At 43.0% G+C, this 22,094-nt stretch overlaps 1 protein-coding gene across 1 annotated transcript in view; it reads right to left on the reverse strand.

Moving 5' to 3' along the window:
* galr1b (galanin receptor 1b) overlaps positions 1-22,094 on the reverse strand; it is a 51,932-nt gene that overhangs the window by 23,485 nt on the left and 6,353 nt on the right. The window contains exon 2 of the mRNA XM_030131166.1: positions 13,334-13,399. Within this exon, the coding sequence (XP_029987026.1) occupies positions 13,334-13,399 (66 nt within the window). The remainder of the gene's footprint in view (positions 1-13,333; positions 13,400-22,094) is intronic.

The raw sequence follows: 22,094 nt of genomic DNA on the forward strand, positions 1-22,094 counted from the left end.
GCCTTTTTCGCCTGTTCAGTTCTAACTTTAGAAACAGACAACAAGAAAAGATCCTGAGAACGCAGATTATAAGAGTCTGTGGTTCTCCAACTGATGTAGATCTGAAGGTAGGATGGGAGCAGACCTAGAATAGACTTGTAAATTAAAACATGCCAGTTATGTTATAGTCCGTTGTCAAGTATGTATGACTACGTCACTGCTTTGTCAGTCAGACATGGTCAGTGACATGTTTCCTCCTTTACGGGCTGTTCCAGCATCAGTAGTGATGCTGATTTGTTGATTCATCCGATTACCTGGGCTGAAATGGACTGGTCGCTGATCCCATGCAGCAGACCCCAGTCTAAGATGACACATTATCGTCCAGTGCTGGGTCACGTCTCTAGGACAATGGTGGAATACAAAGCTTACGGCTGCACAAACAACAAGCGCAAACACATGCTTTCCACTCAATCTTGCTCACTGACTGCTGCGTGTTTACTCGCATTTGATCTGCTGGAATCAACAACTGGTACGTCACTTCTCTCCAGCAAAGGCAGCTCCCCATAGGTTCTGCACCCGCCCATAATTCATGTAATAAAATGGTCCAGTGTGGTGCATTTATGGCAATTTTTTTTACTTCTTTTTTAACTTAATTTCTGTCTCTCTTGCTTAGAAGTAATACACAAAGCACTATTAATGTGCATGACCAGTACAGGTACACTTTGAATTCACTCTTAGCAAATGACATCAGAATAAATGTAATAAATAAATAAATGTATATGGCAGCAAAGTGTTATCAGAATAAATGACAAAGTTAACAGAAAGTAAAATTATTTATGAGGTAAAACTAATATATAGTGATAAATGTCTTAAAGGTTAGATATAGATAAAACAAAAATCCACATGGACGTCAACACAAAAATTGTTGAAGGCCTTTAAGTTTTAAACTGTACAGCAGGTAAAGCTGACAGACAGTAGCATACACAGTAGACACAGTCTGAAACAGAGGAGCATTAAAGAGAAAAAACCTGCAAACAACACTCACACTGGTCATCACTATCTCCATTCACAGTATCCTTAAAGTATACCTGGCCATCTGCAGAACGTAGCCCAGACACACCATAACACACAAGCACAGTGAAACAAAGGGCTACTACAAGAGGAAAATATATGGAACAGCAGTGACATGGGATTCATCACAATGCATAAACACTGCAGTTAACCTCAAGTGACAAAGTCCATGAGACAAGTCAGCTGTTTCACTGTTTCAGCCTGAGACACATAGTACCCACAATGAGAACAGTCCCCTCATTGGGCAGCTTTTCAGCATTATGCTCCTGGCCCATGGAACAGCCTGCCAGGGAAACTCAGGGCCACAGAGAATGGAGAAATTTTTAAAACCAGGCTTAAGACCCACCTCTTTAATTTGGCTTTTAACTAATGCCTCTGTTTTATCCATTTAATGTTAAATAAATAAATAAATAAATAAATGTGTGTCTTATATTTTGATTCTTTTAAGCCACAGGTGTCAAACATGCAGCCCGGGGGCCAAATCTGGCCCACCAAAGGTTCCATTCCGCGGGATGAAAGTGCAAAAATGAACCTGAACAGTCCAGGTTGTCAAAATCATTTTGGTCCAGATTCCACATACAGACCAATGTAATCTCAAGTAAAAATAACAACACAATAACCAATAAATAATGAAAACTACACATTTTCTTTGTGAAAAATTGAAGTGAAAAAAATAACATTACACTGTGAAAATATTTACATTTACAAAACTATTTTTTCACAATAAATACATAAATATAAACAAAGATGAACAACCTGAAATGTGCAATTTGAACAATATTCTGCCTGTTACTAAATGTTTGGTGCATTTATGGATCCACTGGGATCTGGAGTTATGTTAATAAGTGTTCGGACTTTTCAAAATTTTAGCCCTCCGAAAAGGCTGGACAGGCAGTACATACTGTTATGACTTGTGTTTATCCTTTTCTTGTTTAATTTATTTTTGTTTATCACAGGATTTTATCACAGGTCATAAACCTTTAAATAGAAACAGACACATAGAAACTCATAATTACAATGTACTCTTCACACATAAAACACAACAACAAGCAAACAAAGTCATCTCTCACATAACAGACTTAAAAGACAAAACACATTAGACTAACTACAGTGACTGCATTAACCTGGAAACTACATTACCCAGAAGGCTTACTCCTTGGAGCATGCGCAAAGCGCATCCCAGCGCCACCGTAGCCTTTTTATGAATGGGAGCCCGTGGGCTAATAACTACACATGCCGACCACAACGTAAACAAACCCAAAATGCGCTGCACCGCGACATTGTTGCAGATTAAGGATTAACGTTGTCGCTTACTACAGCGTTTACTATGGCAGTCGCCAGTATCATTAATTTAAAGAATATTTAAGGCAACGTAAGATACGGCTAGCATTGATAATTAGCACTCACGCCACAGCCGAACTTCCGCATTCCCACAAGTCATAGTTAAACAAACATAAACATCCTTCCACTGTAAAGTAACGCTAACTTAGCATGGCAGAAGATAACATACACAAGCATCTGTTAATGATTAAACACCGTTAGCAGTCTACATTAGCTGATAGCGTGTGTTACATACTAATGTGCTGTGTGCTCCTGCCGATGGTGAACAGATCAATGAACAGACTGATTAGGATGGGCCGCAGCCGCCATATATAACCTCAGGCAACCCCGCCTGTTCATAAATATAAATTGCCACACTTGTTTAACCATTACTGTTATTAATAAAAATTAGACAAAAAATATGTAAACATATAAAGAAATTTAAAGAAACCCAACAATTACCATTTCCAGCAGTGAAGTTATTTAAAGCCATTTACTCAGTCTTAACAGCTTTGTCATGTCACCCAGAAGTCTTAACAATAAGAGATGGAATATTGTAGAAATTGTTCAAATTTTAGTTCCAAACTCCAAAATTTTAACAATATTCTGTCTGTTACCAAATGTTTGTGTAACATTGTGTGTACTGTACATGTATAAATAATAAGTCGAGGCATAATATTGTTAAAATTGCATTAATTTTTTGCACAAAATCCTAACCTCCTTGGCGGAGGTAATTATACAGTCTGTCAGGGTTGTTTTAAAGAATGAGTATAGTCGGTGGATGGAGGTAAAGGCCACATTTGGGTTCAGCACTCACCAAGAGACAGCAGCATTGCTGCACGTGGAATTCCCACTCCCACAATCCACTTTGCGACAAAATTTCCAATGTGATGATGTGAACTGATGACATGTGATCCTTCTATCAAATGCTTTTGTGACTAAAATAGTCATGCAGTACAGGTTTAGAGCTTTTATTGTGAAAGGTAATAACAGAAGTGATGGATCTGAAGTGTGCTATTGTTTGGATTGAGAAACATCTAGAGACAAAAAAATACATTATGTAGCAAAGTTACGGGACATTTGGCAATAAAAAAAGTAACTTTCCTCTTTTCCTCAAATCTGGACAGATTCTCTCTATAAAACATTGTGCATGTGATTATCTTTATATTGTCTCAATTCCAGGTGATTCAACTGGTGGGTCATGGCCCAAAGGTGGGTCATAGGTCTGAGTCTGAATGGGTCACAGTCTTAAACCAGACAGTACAGAAACAAAAATGAACAAATTAAAGAGAAAAGCAGAAAAGCTGGAGCACACAATGAATGTTAATGTCAGGGCTTTTTGTGTGTTTAAACAGGCTAATGTTTCAGCACTACTTTCTCATTAGTAAAAAGCACCGTGAAAACACTTGGTAATCACATGAATTTTTTAGAAGTTCTTAATGGGTAACAGGCTGACCTGAGATTCAACCGTATTGGCTTTACTGGAAGGTGCCAGTGTAAGTACCACAACTTATCGACAAACAAAATTAGGTTTCACCTCTTACCAAAATAAATTGCTTTACAGGTGCAAGTAGACACAAAGATTAGAGGAAAAAGACGAAAGTGGGTAATGTAGCTCTGTGCCTGCGTGATTCTGCTGCAATGGAACAACATATTGAGTTGTAGTTCTTGTTAAAGTTCTTTGTTCAAATGCTTAACTATGTGATGACTGACAGATAAGATGGACAGACAAACCGGTTAGCTGTTGCCATAGTGATGCTAAAAGTTGACTGAAAGTCAGTGGGGGGGCTGTGTATTTCACACATAGGTCTTCAGTGGTGTCCTACCTGACCTAATCCACCTTTTAATATTAATAATACACCATCAATATTACACAAAAATGCGATATAACTTCACACACAGGTATCTCACATAGTGAAAATAAATGTTATTACTAAAGCAAAAAACCCAGTTCAGCAGATCTCCTTACTATAACCATGGTAAAGCCATATACATCAACTCAAGCACAATAATCAATATTTACTTAATACAATGTCAAAAACATAAAACTGTTAATGAAATGCACTATGTTCACCATTATTTTTTAGTATGTCTGCAACCAAATCCATTTCATCGCCTCTATCAGCCATGGTGGGTTGAAAACAGCTGTTCAATCCAAACCAACATATTTTAGCTGATGCTAAGTGATACAGATGTTTTTGTTGCTAAACTCTCACTAGGATGCTTTTTGACCATCCAATTAAATGATGTGAAAATGCTGACGTTATTGTACCCCTGCTACATCGCCCCCATGTGGCCAACATGAAATCTGATTGGTTATAGCTATAGGTTTGTTGTTATTTATGTTAATCTACAGAAGCTCAAGGCAGATTTATTTTACCCGGTAACACATAATGGCTGAAATATGATTGGACAAACACTCTAACATAGGCTATTGGAAGCAGTGATCTAGAGAAAAGCAACAAAATAAAAAGTATAGACTATTGGGAATAATTTAATATACCTTTGTGGAAGAAATATAAGAATGCAGGGTGTAAATGTAGGTCAGTGATTCTAATTCTTTAGTCTGGCCTTGTTGGTCCTGGTGGCCCACGACTGGTGAAAGGAGACAGGCTAAGTTTAGGTCTTTGTATGTAGGATGTGAAGGCCAGCATTTGGAATAGAACCAGCTGCCACAAGTCTTTTAAATGAAATACAACCTCACTTATTTTGCATATATACACAATTATGTGTTGATTGTAGTCATTATGATCAGAATCAGCAGGACCTCACAGTGGTGTTTACTCAGTTCACCATTAGACTAATGAACTATGAATAGAGAGAAGAAAATATCTATATATGGCTTTAGAAATGACGTTGTAAACATGCAGCTGGCCTAGTTCTGAAAAAATAAATTTGCTTGTGTTGAATTTTGTGAATGTGGGTCATGGCCTGATGACTTTGGAGTCCCAAGTTGAGATTAAATGAGAACTACTGTGGAGAGGTCTTTGCACAGAGTCTCTCCCCCTACTCAGCAGCTATTATGGTTTTGCATCATATTCAACACCGACATCAGCACTAAAATTACATGTGTGTCCAGAAGTGTCCCAGACCACCTCAGCATGTGGGTCCAGTGGCTATCAGTCGCAGAAAAAAGTATTACACCACCTTTGTTTTCTTTGTCATATTTTTCATATCATTTTATTTATTTATTTAGATAGGGACAATGCACAAAATACATTAACCTTAACCCTTTCATGGATGAATTGTGAGAACCTTAGTCAAGACTTTTTTCTTCAGTGTTTTTATTCCTCCTCAGGCATGAACAAAACAATGCGATCGAGTTTTTTTTTTTTTTCTATGGAGTTACAAAAATATCCATGCATTTAATTTTTGAAGTAAAGAAACGTGTTTAAAACCCAATATTAGAAAGTGATATGAAAACAATGAAATAAAAACATTTTTAATGCTGCTAATCTGATGTCTTCTCACATTTTAACATATTCTAATGCTAGTAATTACTCACTTCATAGAGATAATATGCAAAAAAAAACCTTCTTGTCTAACAAATAACAATTGATTTACACTCAAACATGTTAGTGCAGATCAGGTTCATCAAGAATAGTAAAGTTACAGTAATGGTCTGAATGTCAGTGTATGGGATGGTGCATCAGTGTCCACTGTGTCGGCTGATATGGAACTAAAACAACAAAACCCATTAATATACAAGAGAACAGCTGGAGAAGAACTGTCCACTGGAGTGACCTATGCATGAAAGGGTTAAGAAGGACAGATGTAGCGTGTCAGGTTCTAGCACTAGTGCTAATTTCCACCTGTTGTGCCTGGGCAGGCTGAGGTTATCATTAAAAAAACAGACATTAATAAAAACTAAAACATTAAAAAACTGTAAAAAATGCATATTTATAACTCCATCTGTATAAAATATTCATTCACATCCAACCATTCACTCTGCAGTCTGTCACACACACTCTGAGCATGTTTACATCACATTACATTATGGCTACAGGTTTGGTTTGACAGTAGCTGTTTTTTCACCATGCGGGAGAATGTGTGAGAGTTTGTAATTGTTCGTAGTTCTGTTGATCACGTGTTCACTGTCGCATGGACACACATGAGAACGTTGAATTTGCAAATGGTGTTTTGTGTCTCGGAATCCTGCACTCTCCGCGTGCTGTTGATGGAGTAGTTCGAGATGTTTTTCCAGAAGTCAAAGAAATAAACCTTTTCAAGGGAGGAGCAGCAGAATTATGGATAACCTTAAACGACAGACACACATTTGGATACATGATTACGTTTTTGAAGTTTAAGAGCTTATGTTTGGAATCTTCAATTCCTTGTTCATTTTAATGCCTGGTACAACTAAAGGTACATGTGTTTGGACAAATATAATGATAATAACAAAAAAATAGCTCATAAGAGTTTAATTTCAGAGCAGATTTCCATCCATTTTCTGTGGTTTTCTTGATAATAACCAAAATCACTTCAGTTCTTATAATAATATCTATGGCATTGTACTGACAAAAACAGTGCTTTTAGGCATTCCATGTTTTCTGTTCTGTCTGTTTTAGTCACATGATACACACAGGAGTTAGGACTTGATCGCAAAACCATTGTTTTCTATGACTTTTGATGGGCTAATAATGTTTTCTGTGACTGTAGATCACAATACGTCTCTGTGGTTGTTGACGCTGTATTTAACACTGAACCAATCACCTAAAACACATTTTAAATCCAAGTCTAATCACGGGGTCAGACTTGTTGATATTGCACTACTGAATTACACTCAGGGCTTGATCTTAAATAAAGACACTGCTATAACTACAGTAGGACCTTTTAATACCATTCATATCCACTATTTATGTTTTGTACACAGGGCGTAAAATTAACGCCAGTAGTGGGTGAAAAAATAGTTTGGCGTGTAAAACAAAAACACACACCTGAGCAAACGAGATTGAGATGCTCCGTTTCCCACAGGGGCCCATGAGACGTACCTCAGCGGTACCCGGTTCTGGTGCTTGTGGAAAAGTCTATCTCATTCACTATTACTCGATAATGCAAAATTAAAATAAAATCAATCAAACTGATTTTTTTTTTACTCAGCCCTAATATTCATAGAGCATTCTAGAAAAATATGTATGGTCTGTGAAGTTCATTTCATTTAGACTCAATCCCAGTTTATTTTTTTTGTCTTGTCCCTTTGCCTGCAGGTTAAATAGAACGTTCCTGTTAAAGCTCTCAGACAGACGTTTGACTCGCTCAGTTAATGTCAAAGGTTGTACTTTCGAATATTTTTATTACATGATGATGCAGCAGTCACCTTGAAATGAAACATAACCTAATAAAATAGCAATAATCTAATTTTATCTGTACATAACTGTATTCTTTAAGTGATGCTTAGGTTGGATTTTCATATTAAAACTGTATGGTAAATATTTTAAGTCAAATAAGGCATGATTTTTTAATTTGGCCGGTGAAAAATATTTTTGGCTGGTAAATTTTTGGAGGTCACTAGCCAATGGCAGATGAAGTAGAAAGTTAACTGTATGCCCTGTTTGTACATAAAATATATTTTTTAGACTACATTGTTATTATTGTATTTAAAGCTTTATATTATATTGTCGTATTTGTATCAATGCTTCGTTTTTAAATTATCTGTCAACTGTTTATGTCGTGTATATTTATATTCTGTACTAACTGTTGTCTGTTTACCTGCCCAGAGACTGCAGATGCAAATGAGCTCTAGGCTAACACTGTTGCAATTTTGTGACTGCACAATGTCCCTGTCAAATAAACGATAAACTAAACTAAAACTAAAGGGTCTGTGACAATTTGGAATAAAAACTAATAAAGTTGGGAACTGAAATTTGGCTCCAAGTTAATAAGAAAATGCCAGGAACACCATCACAATTTAGAATAAAGCGAAGAGTAAACAGCCCAAAGTGCAGCTGCACGGAAGACACAACAATGACACAGCAAAGTGTGGGAAACAACTAATCTATTGTTAGACGTTTCTAAAGTGTGTGAGGTGTTGGAGGGGAAGAGAAGGGAGAAAACCAAAGGCAGCCACTTCATTTTTATTTCATGAACACCTTGAGGGATTTTTTTTTGTCTAATTTGGTACAAAAGTGGACTTTGACTCGAGGACAAACTGCTTAGACGTCCAGTCCACCTCTGGAGCAGAATGTGATGTAAAGAGCGCAGACACATCTGACTGGTATCTGACAGCTGTTGTTTTAAATGCATAAATACTGGATCTACTGGGAATCCACAGTTTTCTGCACCTTTTCCTCTTTTGACCTCTGTGTTCCTGGTCCACATGTGTTTTGTCCTAATGTCTGGTTTTCCCTGCATCTGTGTTTACAGGGCGTGGCTGAGCCGTCCACCTCTGTCCACCTCCGTCCACCTCTGTCCACCTCTGTCCACCTCTGTCCACCTCAGTTCACCTCTGTCCACCTCTGTCTACCTCCGTCCACCTCTGTCCACCTCTGTCCACCTCAGTTCACCTCCGTCCACCCCTGTCCACCTCAGTTCACCTCTGCCCACCCCCATCCACCTCTGTCCACCTCTGTCTACCTCCGTCCACCTCTGTCCACCTCTGTCCACCTCAGTTCACCTCCATCCACCTCAGTTCACCTCCGTCCACCTCTGTCCACCTCCGTCCACCTCTGTCCACCTCAGTTCACCTCTGTCCACCTCTGTCCACCTCAGTTCACCTCTGTCCACCTCTGTCCACCTCTGTCCACCCCCATCCACCTCTGTCCACCTCAGTACATCTCCATCCACCTCTGTCCACCTCTGTCCACCTCAGTTCACCTCTGTCCACCTCAGTACATCTCCGTCCACCTCAGTTCACCTCTGTCCACCTCAGTCCGCCTCCGTCTACCTCTGTCCACCTCAGTCCACCTCTGTCCACCCCCATCCACCTCTGTCCACCTCAGTACATCTCCATCCACCTCTGTCCACCTCAGTCCACCTCTGTCCACCCCCATCCACCTCTGTCCACCTCAGTTCACCTCTGTCCACCTCTGTCCACCTCTGTCCACCCCCATCCACCTCTGTCCACCTCAGTACATCTCCATCCACCTCTGTCCACCTCAGTTCACCTCTGTCCACCTCAGTACATCTCCGTCCACCTCAGTTCACCTCTGTCCACCTCAGTCCGCCTCCGTCTACCTCTGTCCACCTCAGTCCACCTCTGTCCACCCCCATCCACCTCTGTCCACCTCAGTACATCTCCATCCACCTCTGTCCACCTCTGTCCACCTCAGTTCACCTCTGTCCACCCCCATCCACCTCTGTCCACCTCAGTCCACCTCTGTCCACCCCCATCCACCTCTGTCCACCTCTGTCCACCTCAGTCCACCTCTGTCCACCCCCATCCACCTCTGTCCACCTCAGTTCACCTCCGTCCACCTCTGTCCACCTCTGTCCACCTCAGTTCACCTCTGTCCACCTCAGTACATCTCCGTCCACCTCAGTTCACCTCTGTCCACCTCAGTCCGCCTCCGTCTACCTCTGTCCACCTCAGTCCACCTCTGTCCACCCCCATCCACCTCTGTCCACCTCAGTACATCTCCATCCACCTTTGTCCACCTCTGTCCACCTCAGTTCACCTCTGTCCACCCCCATCCACCTCTGTCCACCTCAGTCCACCTCTGTCCACCCCCATCCACCTCTGTCCACCTCTGTCCACCTCAGTCCACCTCTGTCCACCCCCATCCACCTCTGTCCACCTCAGTTCACCTCCGTCCACCTCTGTCCACCTCTGTCCACCTCAGTTCACCTCTGTCCGCCTCTGTCCACCTCTGTCCACCTCAGTTCACCTCTGTCCACCTCTGTCCATCTCAGTTCACCTCTGTCCACCTCAGTTCACCTCTGTCCACCTCTGTCCACCTCCGTCCACCTCTGGTCCCTCCCCTACACACCTGTCATTCACACCTGTGTTACTTTCTAACCCTGGTCAGACCATCAGTCTTCATCAGATCTTCTGTCTAGACATGGGTCTCCTGCTCTCCATACCTGCTCATCTCTGATGCCTGTTTTTTTTTTCCTCACTCCATTTGCTTCGGTGAAGGATCATTAACCACACTGTGGAGTGATTACTATTCTGTGCCCAGAAAGTCTGTGAGATAACTTCATTAACTGTTCCCTTTCACAGTAAATGCTGAGTGTTGCATTTTGAGTCCTACTGGCCACACTTGTCAGGATGCTATACATGTCCATTGCTGTAATATTTTACACTTAAATATACTGTATATAAAATATTTTTTCAAAAAAATTTACCACTTAGTTGTGTGAGTGCTTTTTTTTTTTTTTTTTTTTTTTTTTACCATTTTGGAGACAAATCACTAAGACCCTGAATCCATAAAATTCAAACTGAGGATGTATTGCCTGCAAAATTCTTTTGCTGATACCGATGTTACTTCCTCCATCTGTTTTCTGAACCACTCAGTCCCCCAGGGAGCCTATCCCAGGTACCTGTGGGTAAAGGTGGGGTACACCCTGGACACGTCGTCAGTTCATCACAGAGCTGAGACACACAACCAGGCACCCTCACACTCGCAAGTGATTTAAATTGACCACTTATCCCAGGGGTGTCCAATCCTGGTCCTCTTGGGCCAGTATCCTGCATGTTTTAGATGTATCCCTCTTCCAGTATACCTGACGGTCATTATCAGGTTTCTGCAGAGCTTAATGAAAGGCCCACCATCCAAAGACATGTACTTAATAGGATAAGTCAGGGGTGTCCAATCCTGGTCCTCGAGGGCCGGTATCCTGCATGTTTTAGATGTATCCCTCTTCCAACACACCTGATTCAAATGATAAGCCTATCATTAAGCTCTGCAGAAGCCTGATAATGACTGTCAGGTGTGCTGGAAGAAGGAAACATCTAAAACATGCAGGATACTGGCCCTCGAGGACCAGAATTGGACACCCCTGACTTATCCTGTTGAGGCGTATGTCTTTGGATGGTGGGCCTTTCATCACATATTTGATTCAGTTAAAATCATCATCTTTATAAGTTTCAGTATATTAAATAACAGAGTCCTGTTTTGTTTCCACAGTGTTTCATTTTTAGAGTGCAGACTGAAACAAAAACAAAGCAAACAAGAAAAGCATTCGGAGAGCGCAGACCTCCGCCAAGACAGATCTGCCCCCCCACCAATCACCACCAAAATGTAATAGTTTCTTCCTTGTGCCAGTATCAACATTTCCTGAAAATTTCCTGAAAATAAGTCCATAACTTTTTGAGTTATCTTGCTAACAAACAAACAAACCCGCACGCAAACACACAAAGCAAAGTGATCACAATACCTCCTGGCGGAGGTAAAAAAAAAATAAAAAAATAATGATGAAATGCATTTAAACTTTAGCCTGATTTTGAGAAATAAAATCAACCTAATTTTTTATTCATAGTTGATGCATGACAGGGTTAAACTCAGTAACTGAACTGAATCTAGACCCAGAACCATGAATTCAAGTTGAGCTGATTTTTATCATGACACACTTCCTGTCTCTCTGTTCCCACAAGCATCATGAGGCACGATAACAGTGTCTGCAAGTTTACATCTCTGACTGTGGTCACCATAGCAACCAGGAACCACAGAAACCCAATGTGGGATGGGTTCAAGTCTTTCCGTCCTGTGATACGGATTAGAGAAGTGATGAGTGTGGGTCAAACAGCACATCTGTTTGGGAGAGTTGTTGTTGTTTGTTGTTGTTTGTTGTTGTTTTGTTCCTGATCAGCAGCTCAGAGGTCTGAGGGGAGGCCTGTGGACAAAGCTGAAGTCACGTACGCAGTGAAAATGTAGAGAAACAGAAGTGATGAGGGAGATGGAGCGGCTGATTGTCAATTTGTGTATCAGTGGTGGTTTTCCAGAGGTCCAAGGTTCTCATTCTTCCATTCTTTCAAAGACACTGATGATGGGAACAGGATCTGTGTCTGCACTGACACTTTATACCAGGGGTCCCAAACTCATTTCCTTCAGGGGCCACATTCAGCCTGATCTCCAGTGGGCCGGACCAGTAAAATAATAGCATAACCTAAAAATAATGACAACTCCAAATTTTTTATCTTTTTTTTAGTGCAAAAAAAATTAATTTATGAAAATTCTTACTTTTAGAAACTATCCAAAAAATCTGAATAACCTGAAAAAACTTAAATTTCTTAAGAAAGACAAGTGCAATTTTAACAAGAAAACCACTCGGAGAGCGCAGACCTCCGCCAAGGCAGATCAGTGGGCCCCCATGGCCCCCCTACCCCCAATCACCACCAAAATTTAATAATTTCTTCCTTGTGCCAGTATCAACCTTTCCTGAAAATTTCATGGAAATCCCTCCATAACTTTTTGAGTTATCTTGCTAACAAACAAACAAACACGCACGCATGCAAACACACAAAGCAAAGTGATCACAATCCCTCCTGGCGGAGGTAAAAACTCTGAAATGAAGTTGACACTTGAACTCTTAAGATAAGAGCCCATTGTTTCACAAATGTGTATTTTTTCCCCATTGAAAAAGAGGCTGTGTCAGTTTCCTTGAGATAATTGTCAGTGAGTTGTTACAGAAGCTGAACTATAGACACAATTTTAACAATGCTCAGTGCTCAGCCCCGCCCAAAGATCAGAAACAAATAAAACTAGATTACATCCATCAGTATCATAATTATAAAGCTCCAGCTGCTCATTCATTTCCAAAACCAGAATCTGAGCAACCCAAAAACACAGACACACCCAAAGACTGCAGTCAAACACAGCACTGACCTGGAGGAACGAAGTACATGTACACAGATATTAGATCAGACCTGACAACAACACACCTACACACACACACACACACACACACACACACACACACACACACACACACACACACACACACACACACACACACACACTTCCGGTCTGAGAAGGAAACACAGTGAGGAGGCAGCAGGTGATAATTTCACATTGCAGAGGGGTACCTTTCTTTTGGAGTGCTCCGACTTCTTGGACATGTTCTTCATCTTTTTATGAAGATGAAACAAAATCTGAAAGAAAAACAGGATCCTTTTTCAGAGAGAGAGAGAGGAAAGCGAGAATAGTGGGCAGTCACTAAAACAGAACTTTCAGAGGCCTATCAAATATTAAACCCCATCTTTATAACAGCCTTAAAGGTGTGTAAGATTGAAGGTGGTGTAACTGTATGATTATATTCACGTACATTAGTGTATAATCACCTGAAAATCTAAATCTGTGTCTTTTATACAAATATAAAATCAGCCACCATGTTTCCAGCTTGTGTCCGTTACATACTATAATGGGTGGCATTCAGGGTTCAGGTGCATTACCACCACATGTGGAGTGTGGACCATCATCTCCATTATCACTGATTGAAATAAAAATTAAAAAGCTTAGAACAGACAAACCAAACACTGGCTCTAACAAGGGTCATTCCTGTTTTTGTGGCCAAGTATAAGACGGTAACATATGGGATATTTAGTTCGTCAAAATCTGTAACAGTGTAAATATTTCACAGTATACCTCTAACACATAAAGACCCAGGGCTGTTTTTGTCTTAACTCCAAATGATGTTTCCTCTATTTTTAACTTTTTAAAAGTGATTTATCACCATTTATTCTACTATTATGCTCAGTATTTTCCGTTCTTAGGTAGAAAGCAGATATTTTCCTATGTTTAATTTACTGATCATGTACTTGTACTGATCATGTAGATCAAATTAAAGTTGAGGGTTATTATATCAGAAACAGAGAAGACAGAAGAGAAAGGGACTTTTTCAGTAAAATACATAATTAACCGAACGTAAAAACAAGCATCTCCAACAACTGTCATTTACCAAAGTACAGGGTGACCCAAAAAAACGGGAATTTTTGAAGTGCGTATTGGCAGACATGAGCAAGTGGCAGCACTGCGAGACAGTGACCTTCAGCAAGTAAACACACCCCCATTTTAGTAACCATGGATTTTTTGAAAATGAACAGGGGATCTCAGTCACTGTCACTGCGAATCGTTACGTGGAGATGTTACAATCCTTCGTTACACCTGAATTGAACAATTTTCCACACGTTCAAGAAACCTGGTTTCAACAGGATGGAGCGACATCACACACTGCACGGCAATCATTGGAGGCTGTGCGAGAATTGTTCGGTAACCATGTGATCTCAAGATTCAGTAATGTTCCCTGGACCCCTAGATCGCCAGATTTGTCCGTTTGTGATTTTTTCTTGTGGGGCTATCTCAAGAGTAAAGTGTACACGACTCGACCAAGAACTCTGGATGAGTTAAAACAGAGAATTCAGGATGAAATTCACAGTATCCCAGCTGAGATGTTGCAGCGGTCAATGAGGAATCTCAACAGCAGATTTCAAGAATGCATTCGTACAGGAGGACGCCATCTACAGGAAGTAATTTAAAAAAAATGAACTAATATGACTTAACTAATATGTTGATTGTTACCTCCGCCAAGGAGGTTATGTTTTTGCCAGGGTTTGTTTGTTTGTTTGTTTGTTTGTCTGTTTGTTTGTTTGTCTGTCTGTTTGTCTGTCCGTTAGTGTGCAACATAACTCAAAAAGTTATGGACAGATTTTGATGAAATTTTCTGGGTTTGTTGGAAATGGGATAAGGAAGAAATGATTAAATTTTGGTGGTGATCGGGGGTGGGGGGGCCCACGGGGGGGGCGCAGACCAGAAAATTTCATCAAAATCTGTCCATAACTTTTTGAGTTATGTTGCACACTAACGGACAGACAAACAAACAAACAGACAGACAAACAAACCCTGGCAAAAACATAACCTCCTTGGCGTGGGGGGGCCCACGGGGGGGGGGCCACTGATCAGCCTTGGCGGAGGTCTGCGCTCTCCGAGTGCTTCTAGTTTTCATGGTTATTCAAAGAAAATATAACAAATGGGAATTTCCATGAAAGCGGCAGTGCTTAATTTTTAAGCTAAACTTCCATCATTACCTTTCAGCATATTGTAATTCAGGTAATCTGAGAGAAAACTAGACTTCTGTATCTACTCCTTCGCTGTGTTTTTGGGCTGTAGAAATTCTATTGCATGACACCCAGATTTCGGCCAATCATGGGTGTTTTCAGACACAGGGGGTTAAAAATGTGACTGACAGCTGTGATTACCAATCGCTGATCAGATTCTGGCAGATTTGATCAGGGTGTGACTCGAAGTTTGGGGCAGTGACATCATTTTCCCATAACAGCTTGACACAACATCAGATCATCTCTATTTACTGGACTATATTTAGTCTTGTGATTTGGTTTGACAGGAGGCAGGTGTAAATTCAGTATTTTCCTCCTGATCTCAGCTCCTACAGCTTTAACACAATTACATGAACAGAATTGTTTGGCTGGGCTGTGAAGGTGTACTTAATTTCCACTCTTAAAAGACAAAGATCCTGAGGTAAATATATCTTATTGATTTTTAAGTGACAATAATAAACAGGTTGTTTTTCTTTTCTTTGTTTTTTGGGTTAGACTTTCACTTCCACTTAATAGTGAGCAGTGTCTTTCTCCCCTATCTTACATAAAGGCTGTATATATCATTGTGACAGTGTTTAGATTAAGTGTCGAACAAGTTGCAATGTAGGCGTCAGTGTTGACTTTATCAGTCTATAACAGGGGTGTCTCACTACATTTCTTTCAAGGGCAGCCCAATTTGATCTGAAGTGGGCCAGACCATTAAAATAACAGCATAACAGCCTATATATAAATAATGACAAGTCCAAATTTTTCACTTTGTTTTAGTGTAAAAAACCCCCACAAAATTATGAAAAAAGATGTGAATAACCTGTGTAATGGCAAAATTACTTATATCCATATATATTCATATATATTTTCATATATTTCTGTTAAAAGTCGAGTCCCTGATGGAGGATTACGTTACCCAGGATGCATCTGTTTTGACTTGCAGTTCTGCTCACTCGTGGTTGCGTATGCTACTTTCATTTGGTCCGGCAGGACAGCAGCATCCACAGAGCAGAAATTGACATCCTGTCATAATTCTTCTTAATCCTGAATGTATAACCACCGTGTGCGTCCTTAAGATGTAAGTAGAGTATTTTGCATGAAAGGCGTGTTATTTCTGGGGGTTAGATAGTGAAGTTGTACCTGTGGTTTCAGTTGCTAATGCTACCGCTAAGGCCTGCCGCAGTGCTCCTCGTGCGCTCCAAAGTATCTAGTGGATGACTATACTCTGTCAGTAACCTATTATTGACCAGTATTTGTCTTTATTCACTGTTTATTTAGCTCGTGTGGCATCTTTTTACCGTTTAGTTAATCACGCTATTTAAGCCTATGACCGTAATTGGTGTTAGAGTGCCCTCTGTGGGATTCGCCATGCTACTGCCGGTCTGTTTATATGGCATTGAGCATACGTGATGTTAGAGTGCCCTCTGTGGGATTCTTTATGTTACTGCAGGTCTGTTATACTGCATTCCAGTGTAATGTGTAAGCGCTTTGTTACTGATACATTTCCTTTGTTCCTTGTCTGTTGCAGATAACCACACCCACACACAAACATTCACACACTTACACACATATATCCACCAACTCAATCATTCAACCAATACCTGTACCAGCATCGCTTCCCATGTACCTGCTCCCATTTCTTCAGCCTCATTAAACCTCAGAACTGTATCATTGGAGTTTGTCTGTTCCTTCTGACCGAGGAAGACTCAGTTGAAGAGCAATCCGAATCAACATACATTTAGACACACACCGTATAATACAAGTGGTCCTTCGAGCCGGATGCTCATTGGCTGAGTCAACAAGATGACAACTCAACAAGATGAACCTTCTCAAAGGAACAGTCCAAAGCACAGTCCCCGTTCACGCAGGAGCAGGAAGCTTCCGGGACATCTGGTGGACTATGAGCACGACTTACCTGATCCAGAGGAGGAAGCATCAAGCAGCAGTTCTGAGGAATCTGAAAGATGGGGCATAATGGAGGCAGCTTGGGGCAGAGTATTGAAAATGATGGATGAAATGCAAATCACTATGAAGGAGACCAGTGGTGCATTAACCAAGCGTATGGAGAAATTGGAGCAAGGATGCAAGTCCTGCAGCCCTCTCCCTCAAAGCAGTCATGCTCCACAACAATACAGAGCTGCTTCCGTTCCCACTCTCCTTCAACCATCACACATTAGCAGTTTGGGCATGCGCAGCGTCCGTACCACTGATCAGCTGAACATCATGGCACCAGCAGCAAGGCTGGACACTAGCACACCTGTGAACCTGTTAAGGCCAGTTGAACCTGCTGCATCTTTACCACCACAAAAGGCAAGCCTTATAGCTCGACCAGCACAGCAGCCTGCTGAACTTCAGCCTGTGTTTCAGCCACCGCCAGTATCACAGCCAGCAGTTCAACCCAGGAGGAATACTGCCTTCCAGCCTGTAGGTCAGCCTGCTCTACAGCTTGCACCACAGCTGAGAACCCCTCCAGTTTATTCAGATATCCAGCCGGCACCGCTACCCGCTCAGCCTACTAGAGTGAATCATGTGATGCAACAGTCTCTACAACCTGATTTTCAAGTGGCCCAATCAGTGCAGCTTGGGGGGCTTGAACCACGTCAGGCCAATCCCCTCTACAGTCAGACGTACCAACTCCAGCCGCCTCTAAGCAGCTCTAACCAGGTACTCTCTGATTCTGCACAGCCCATCTATGCAGCCTCAGCTACACCCCTGTATAAGCCACAGGGAGTGTTAGCGCCGCAGACCTATAGCCAGCCTTATGTGGCTCCGCCTCCTGTTTCAACAAGTCACTACTCTGATGCCTATCAGTCAGCCTCTGCTTACCCGTCAACACCTGCTGCATATCATTCACCAGCCACCATGCATTCTGCAGCAGAGGTTACCCAGCCAAACCTGATGGAGATGATCGTAGCCTCCTCATATGGCATCCCAAAGCCTAGACTGGTGACATTCAAATCAGGAAGAGAGAGTGACTTTGCCTTACTGAAGAAAGGATTGGACAGCTTACTTGGGCCACATGTTCACCTCACAGAGGAGTATAAATACCACATCTTGCTGGATCATTTAGAGCATCCCTGTGCTTTACAGGTGGCCAGGCGCTACATTCATGATCGCACTCCCTACTCTAGTGCAATGAGAGCTCTGGAGCAGAGATATGGGCAGCCCAGGCAGTTAGTCCAGAGTGAGCTGAGTACTATACTTAACTGCTCTCCTATTAAAGCAGGTGACCCTCAAGCCTTTGAGGATTTTTCCCTAGCAGTGTCAAGCCTAGTAGGCCTCCTTAGTACTATGGACGATGTCGCAGCTAGTGAGCTCCAGTGCGGTTCACATGTTGACAGGTTACTCAGTAAGCTCCCTCCTAGCTACAGAGATAGTTTTATTGAGTACTGCATCACACGTGGTGTCATACGCACTGGCAGCAGCCGCACATACAACATGTATGACCTGTCTGAATGGCTCGAACGTAAGTCCCAAGTTTTGCAGCTATCAAGACAAGCTACACAGCCACAGCCATCAGACAGACCACGCCCAGAGAGGGGCAGCCCCAGATCCTCTGCAGGGTGCAAGACTCAAAGTAAGTCCACATCCATTTATTATGGCACAGATCCTGCGCAGCCAAAGCCAAAGACAGACCTTAAAGCACAAGCTACTAGTCCTTCTTCCACCTTTAAGAAGAAACAGAAGTTTAAGCCATATTGCCCTTACTGTGAAGGGACAGAGCACTACCTCAGTGGCTGTGTAGACTTTAAGAAGCTAGAACTCAATGCTGTAGCCACTTGGATAAAGGAGAAATCCAAATGCTGGCGCTGTGGCCGTAAACACACTCCCGAGCAGTGCACCCTCAAGAAGCCATGCAGCACCTGTGGAGAACAGCACTTATTAGTGCTCCATGATCTGGCTGAGGCGAGGAAGCGGGATCCTAACATCTTAACAGTGAGCACCAGCAAAGTATTCCTGGGTCCTCTCAGTCAATCAAGCCGAGTAATGCTCAAGGTCGTGCCCATCCAGTTACACCACCGAGAGAAATCTCTGGACACATATGCACTCCTCGACGACGGTTCAGAGAAAACCATTATACTCCCAGCTGCAGTTAAGTCTCTAGGCTTATCACAGGAGGAGGAAATGCTATCTCTGCGCACTATCCGTCAAGATGTGATCCAGATAAAGGGAGGTTATGTCTCATTTCAGGTATCCCCCAAAGCCAAACCAAAGGTTCGCTATGCAATAACACGTGCCTTTACTGCCCAACAGCTCAGCCTAGCCGAGCAGTCTTGCCCAGTGGAACTGTTAAAGGAGAAGTACCACCACCTACAGCGAGTGCAGCTTGAAGGATTCAACCAGATACAGCCTCTAGTGTTGATCGGCTCTGACAATGCTCACCTTATAACTCCTGTCCGTCCAGTCCTACGCGGCCCAGCTCATGGACCTTTGGCAGTTTGCACTAAGCTCGGGTGGGCCATCCAAGGCCCAAGCAGCAGTATGCCCACAAGGCAAGGGGAGTTGCACTGCCTGAACGTAGCATGCCTTTCTCCCGCCGAGGCCCTACACCAGGATGTGCAGCGTCTGTGGCAACTAGACGCTCCCCTCCATAGACCTGAGAAGGAGGTTACCCGCTCAAAGGAGGACAGAGAGGCCATAGCCATGTTAGAGGCCAAAACCATCAGAGTGCCTGTGGCGGGTGTAAAGAGATATGCCACTCCGCTACTCAGGAAGAGGGACTTCCCTCAGCTGCACATCTCTCCTGAAGTAGTCAAAGGTCTTCTGAGGTCCACTGAGCGTAAGCTAGTCAAGAATCCAGACCTGGCACTCACATACAACAAGGAGATTAAGCGGTTGGTAGACACTGGTTATGTGGTGAAGCTATCTCCAGAAGAGATTCATAGCTCTACCGAATCTTGGTATGTACCGCACCACATTGTACATCACAACAACAAGGCTCGGGTGGTCTTTAATTGCTCCTTTGAGTTCCAAGGGACTGTTCTCAACCATTACCTCCTGCCAGGACCTCCCCTGGGGCCTACACTGTTAGGTGTGCTTCTCCGCTTCCGCCAGTATCCTGTGGCTGTTAGTGGAGACATTAAAGCCATGTTTCACCAGGTTCGCCTGCTCCCTGAAGACTGCCCCCTGCTGCGGTTCCTGTGGAGAGACGGTGAAACAGAGCGGCCCCCAGATGTATATGAGTGGAGAGTCCTGCCATTTGGGACAACGTGTAGCCCCTGCTGTGCTACCTTTGCCCTTCAGAGCCACGTGAAGGAGCACAAAGACACCCATAAAGATGTCCACACAGCCTTCTACGTGGACAACTGCCTACAGTCCCTTTCGGACCCACAGGAGGCAAAGTTGCTCATTGACAGGATGAGAGAGTTGCTCCTCCAAGGTGGCTTTGAGATACGACAGTGGGCGAGTAACATCCCAGAGGTGGTTGATCACCTACCCCACACAGCCCGGTCAGATAGTTGTGAACTGTGGCTGAACTTTAAAAGGCTTGATCCACAGGAGTCAACATTGGGTCTCAGCTGGCACTGCCCAACCGACGTCTTGGGATACAAGCACCGCCCAGTCACCTACACCACTGTCACACTGCGCAATATCTACAAGGTACTGGCCAGTCAGTATGACCCATTGGGTTATATCTGCCCGTACACCACAAGGGCAAAGCTCATTGTGCAGGCTCTGTGGAGCACAGAGAGAAGATGGGATGAGCCCATAGAAGGAAACCTGCTTCAGTCCTGGCTCGAATGGGAGAAAGAATTGTCCCATCTCCAACACATCACCATTCCCCGCTGCTACACTCCTCATAAGGCCAACAGTGTGATATATGAGGCTCACATCTTCTGTGACGCGTCTGAGAGGGCTTATGGTGCTGTCGCCTACCTCACAGCCACAGAGCAGCAGGCACACATCTCCACTTCCTTCATCATGGCTCGCTCCAGAGTAGCACCTCGCAAACAAGTATCAATGCCCCGGCTAGAGCTGTGTGCTGCGCTCACAGGTGCCCAACTGGCCAAGGTGCTCCAAACTGAACTCTCACTACCCTTGCACTCGGTCTACCTGTGGACAGATTCTACTACAGTGTTGCAGTGGATCCAGTCGAGCTCATGCAGGTACAAAGTTTTTGTGGGGACTCGGATCTGCGAGATACAAGAGCTAACCTCACCAGAACAGTGGGGGTATGTGAACTCTGAGGATAATCCAGCAGATGACATCACAAGAGGGAAACCACTGTCAGAGCTCACTGTCTCCAGCCGCTGGGCACAAGGCCCACATTTCCTCTCACAGACCTCTGATACCTGGCCAAAGCCCCCCACAGAGTTCCCAGACAACGGTAGTGAGGAGCTCAGAAAGACAGCCTTCTGTGGCCTCACATCTGTATCCCAGAACCTGCCAGATGCTGCACAATACACGTCAATGGATGACTTAATTGTGGCTACTCACCACTCCCTGCATGGGGTGGCTGCCACCTCTTTCACTGCAGCTGAGCGTCTGGAAGCAGAGACCCAGCTGCTTCGCTCTGCACAGAATGACAGCTTCCCAGAGGAGGTTCAAGCCCTTCAAACAGGCCACTCTGTATGCCCAAGCAGTCGTCTCAGTGCCCTTTCCCCTGAGTATGACAACCTCAGCGGACTGATTAGAGTCGGCGGCCGCCTTCGTCATGCTACAGAGGTAGATCCTGTCAGTATTCACCCAGTTGTACTGGCACCTGATCACCCTCTGACCCAGCTCATCATAAAGCATTATGATA

This window comes from Sphaeramia orbicularis, chromosome 3, assembly GCF_902148855.1.
Source record: "Sphaeramia orbicularis chromosome 3, fSphaOr1.1, whole genome shotgun sequence".
NCBI classification, from domain to species: domain Eukaryota; kingdom Metazoa; phylum Chordata; class Actinopteri; order Kurtiformes; family Apogonidae; genus Sphaeramia; species Sphaeramia orbicularis.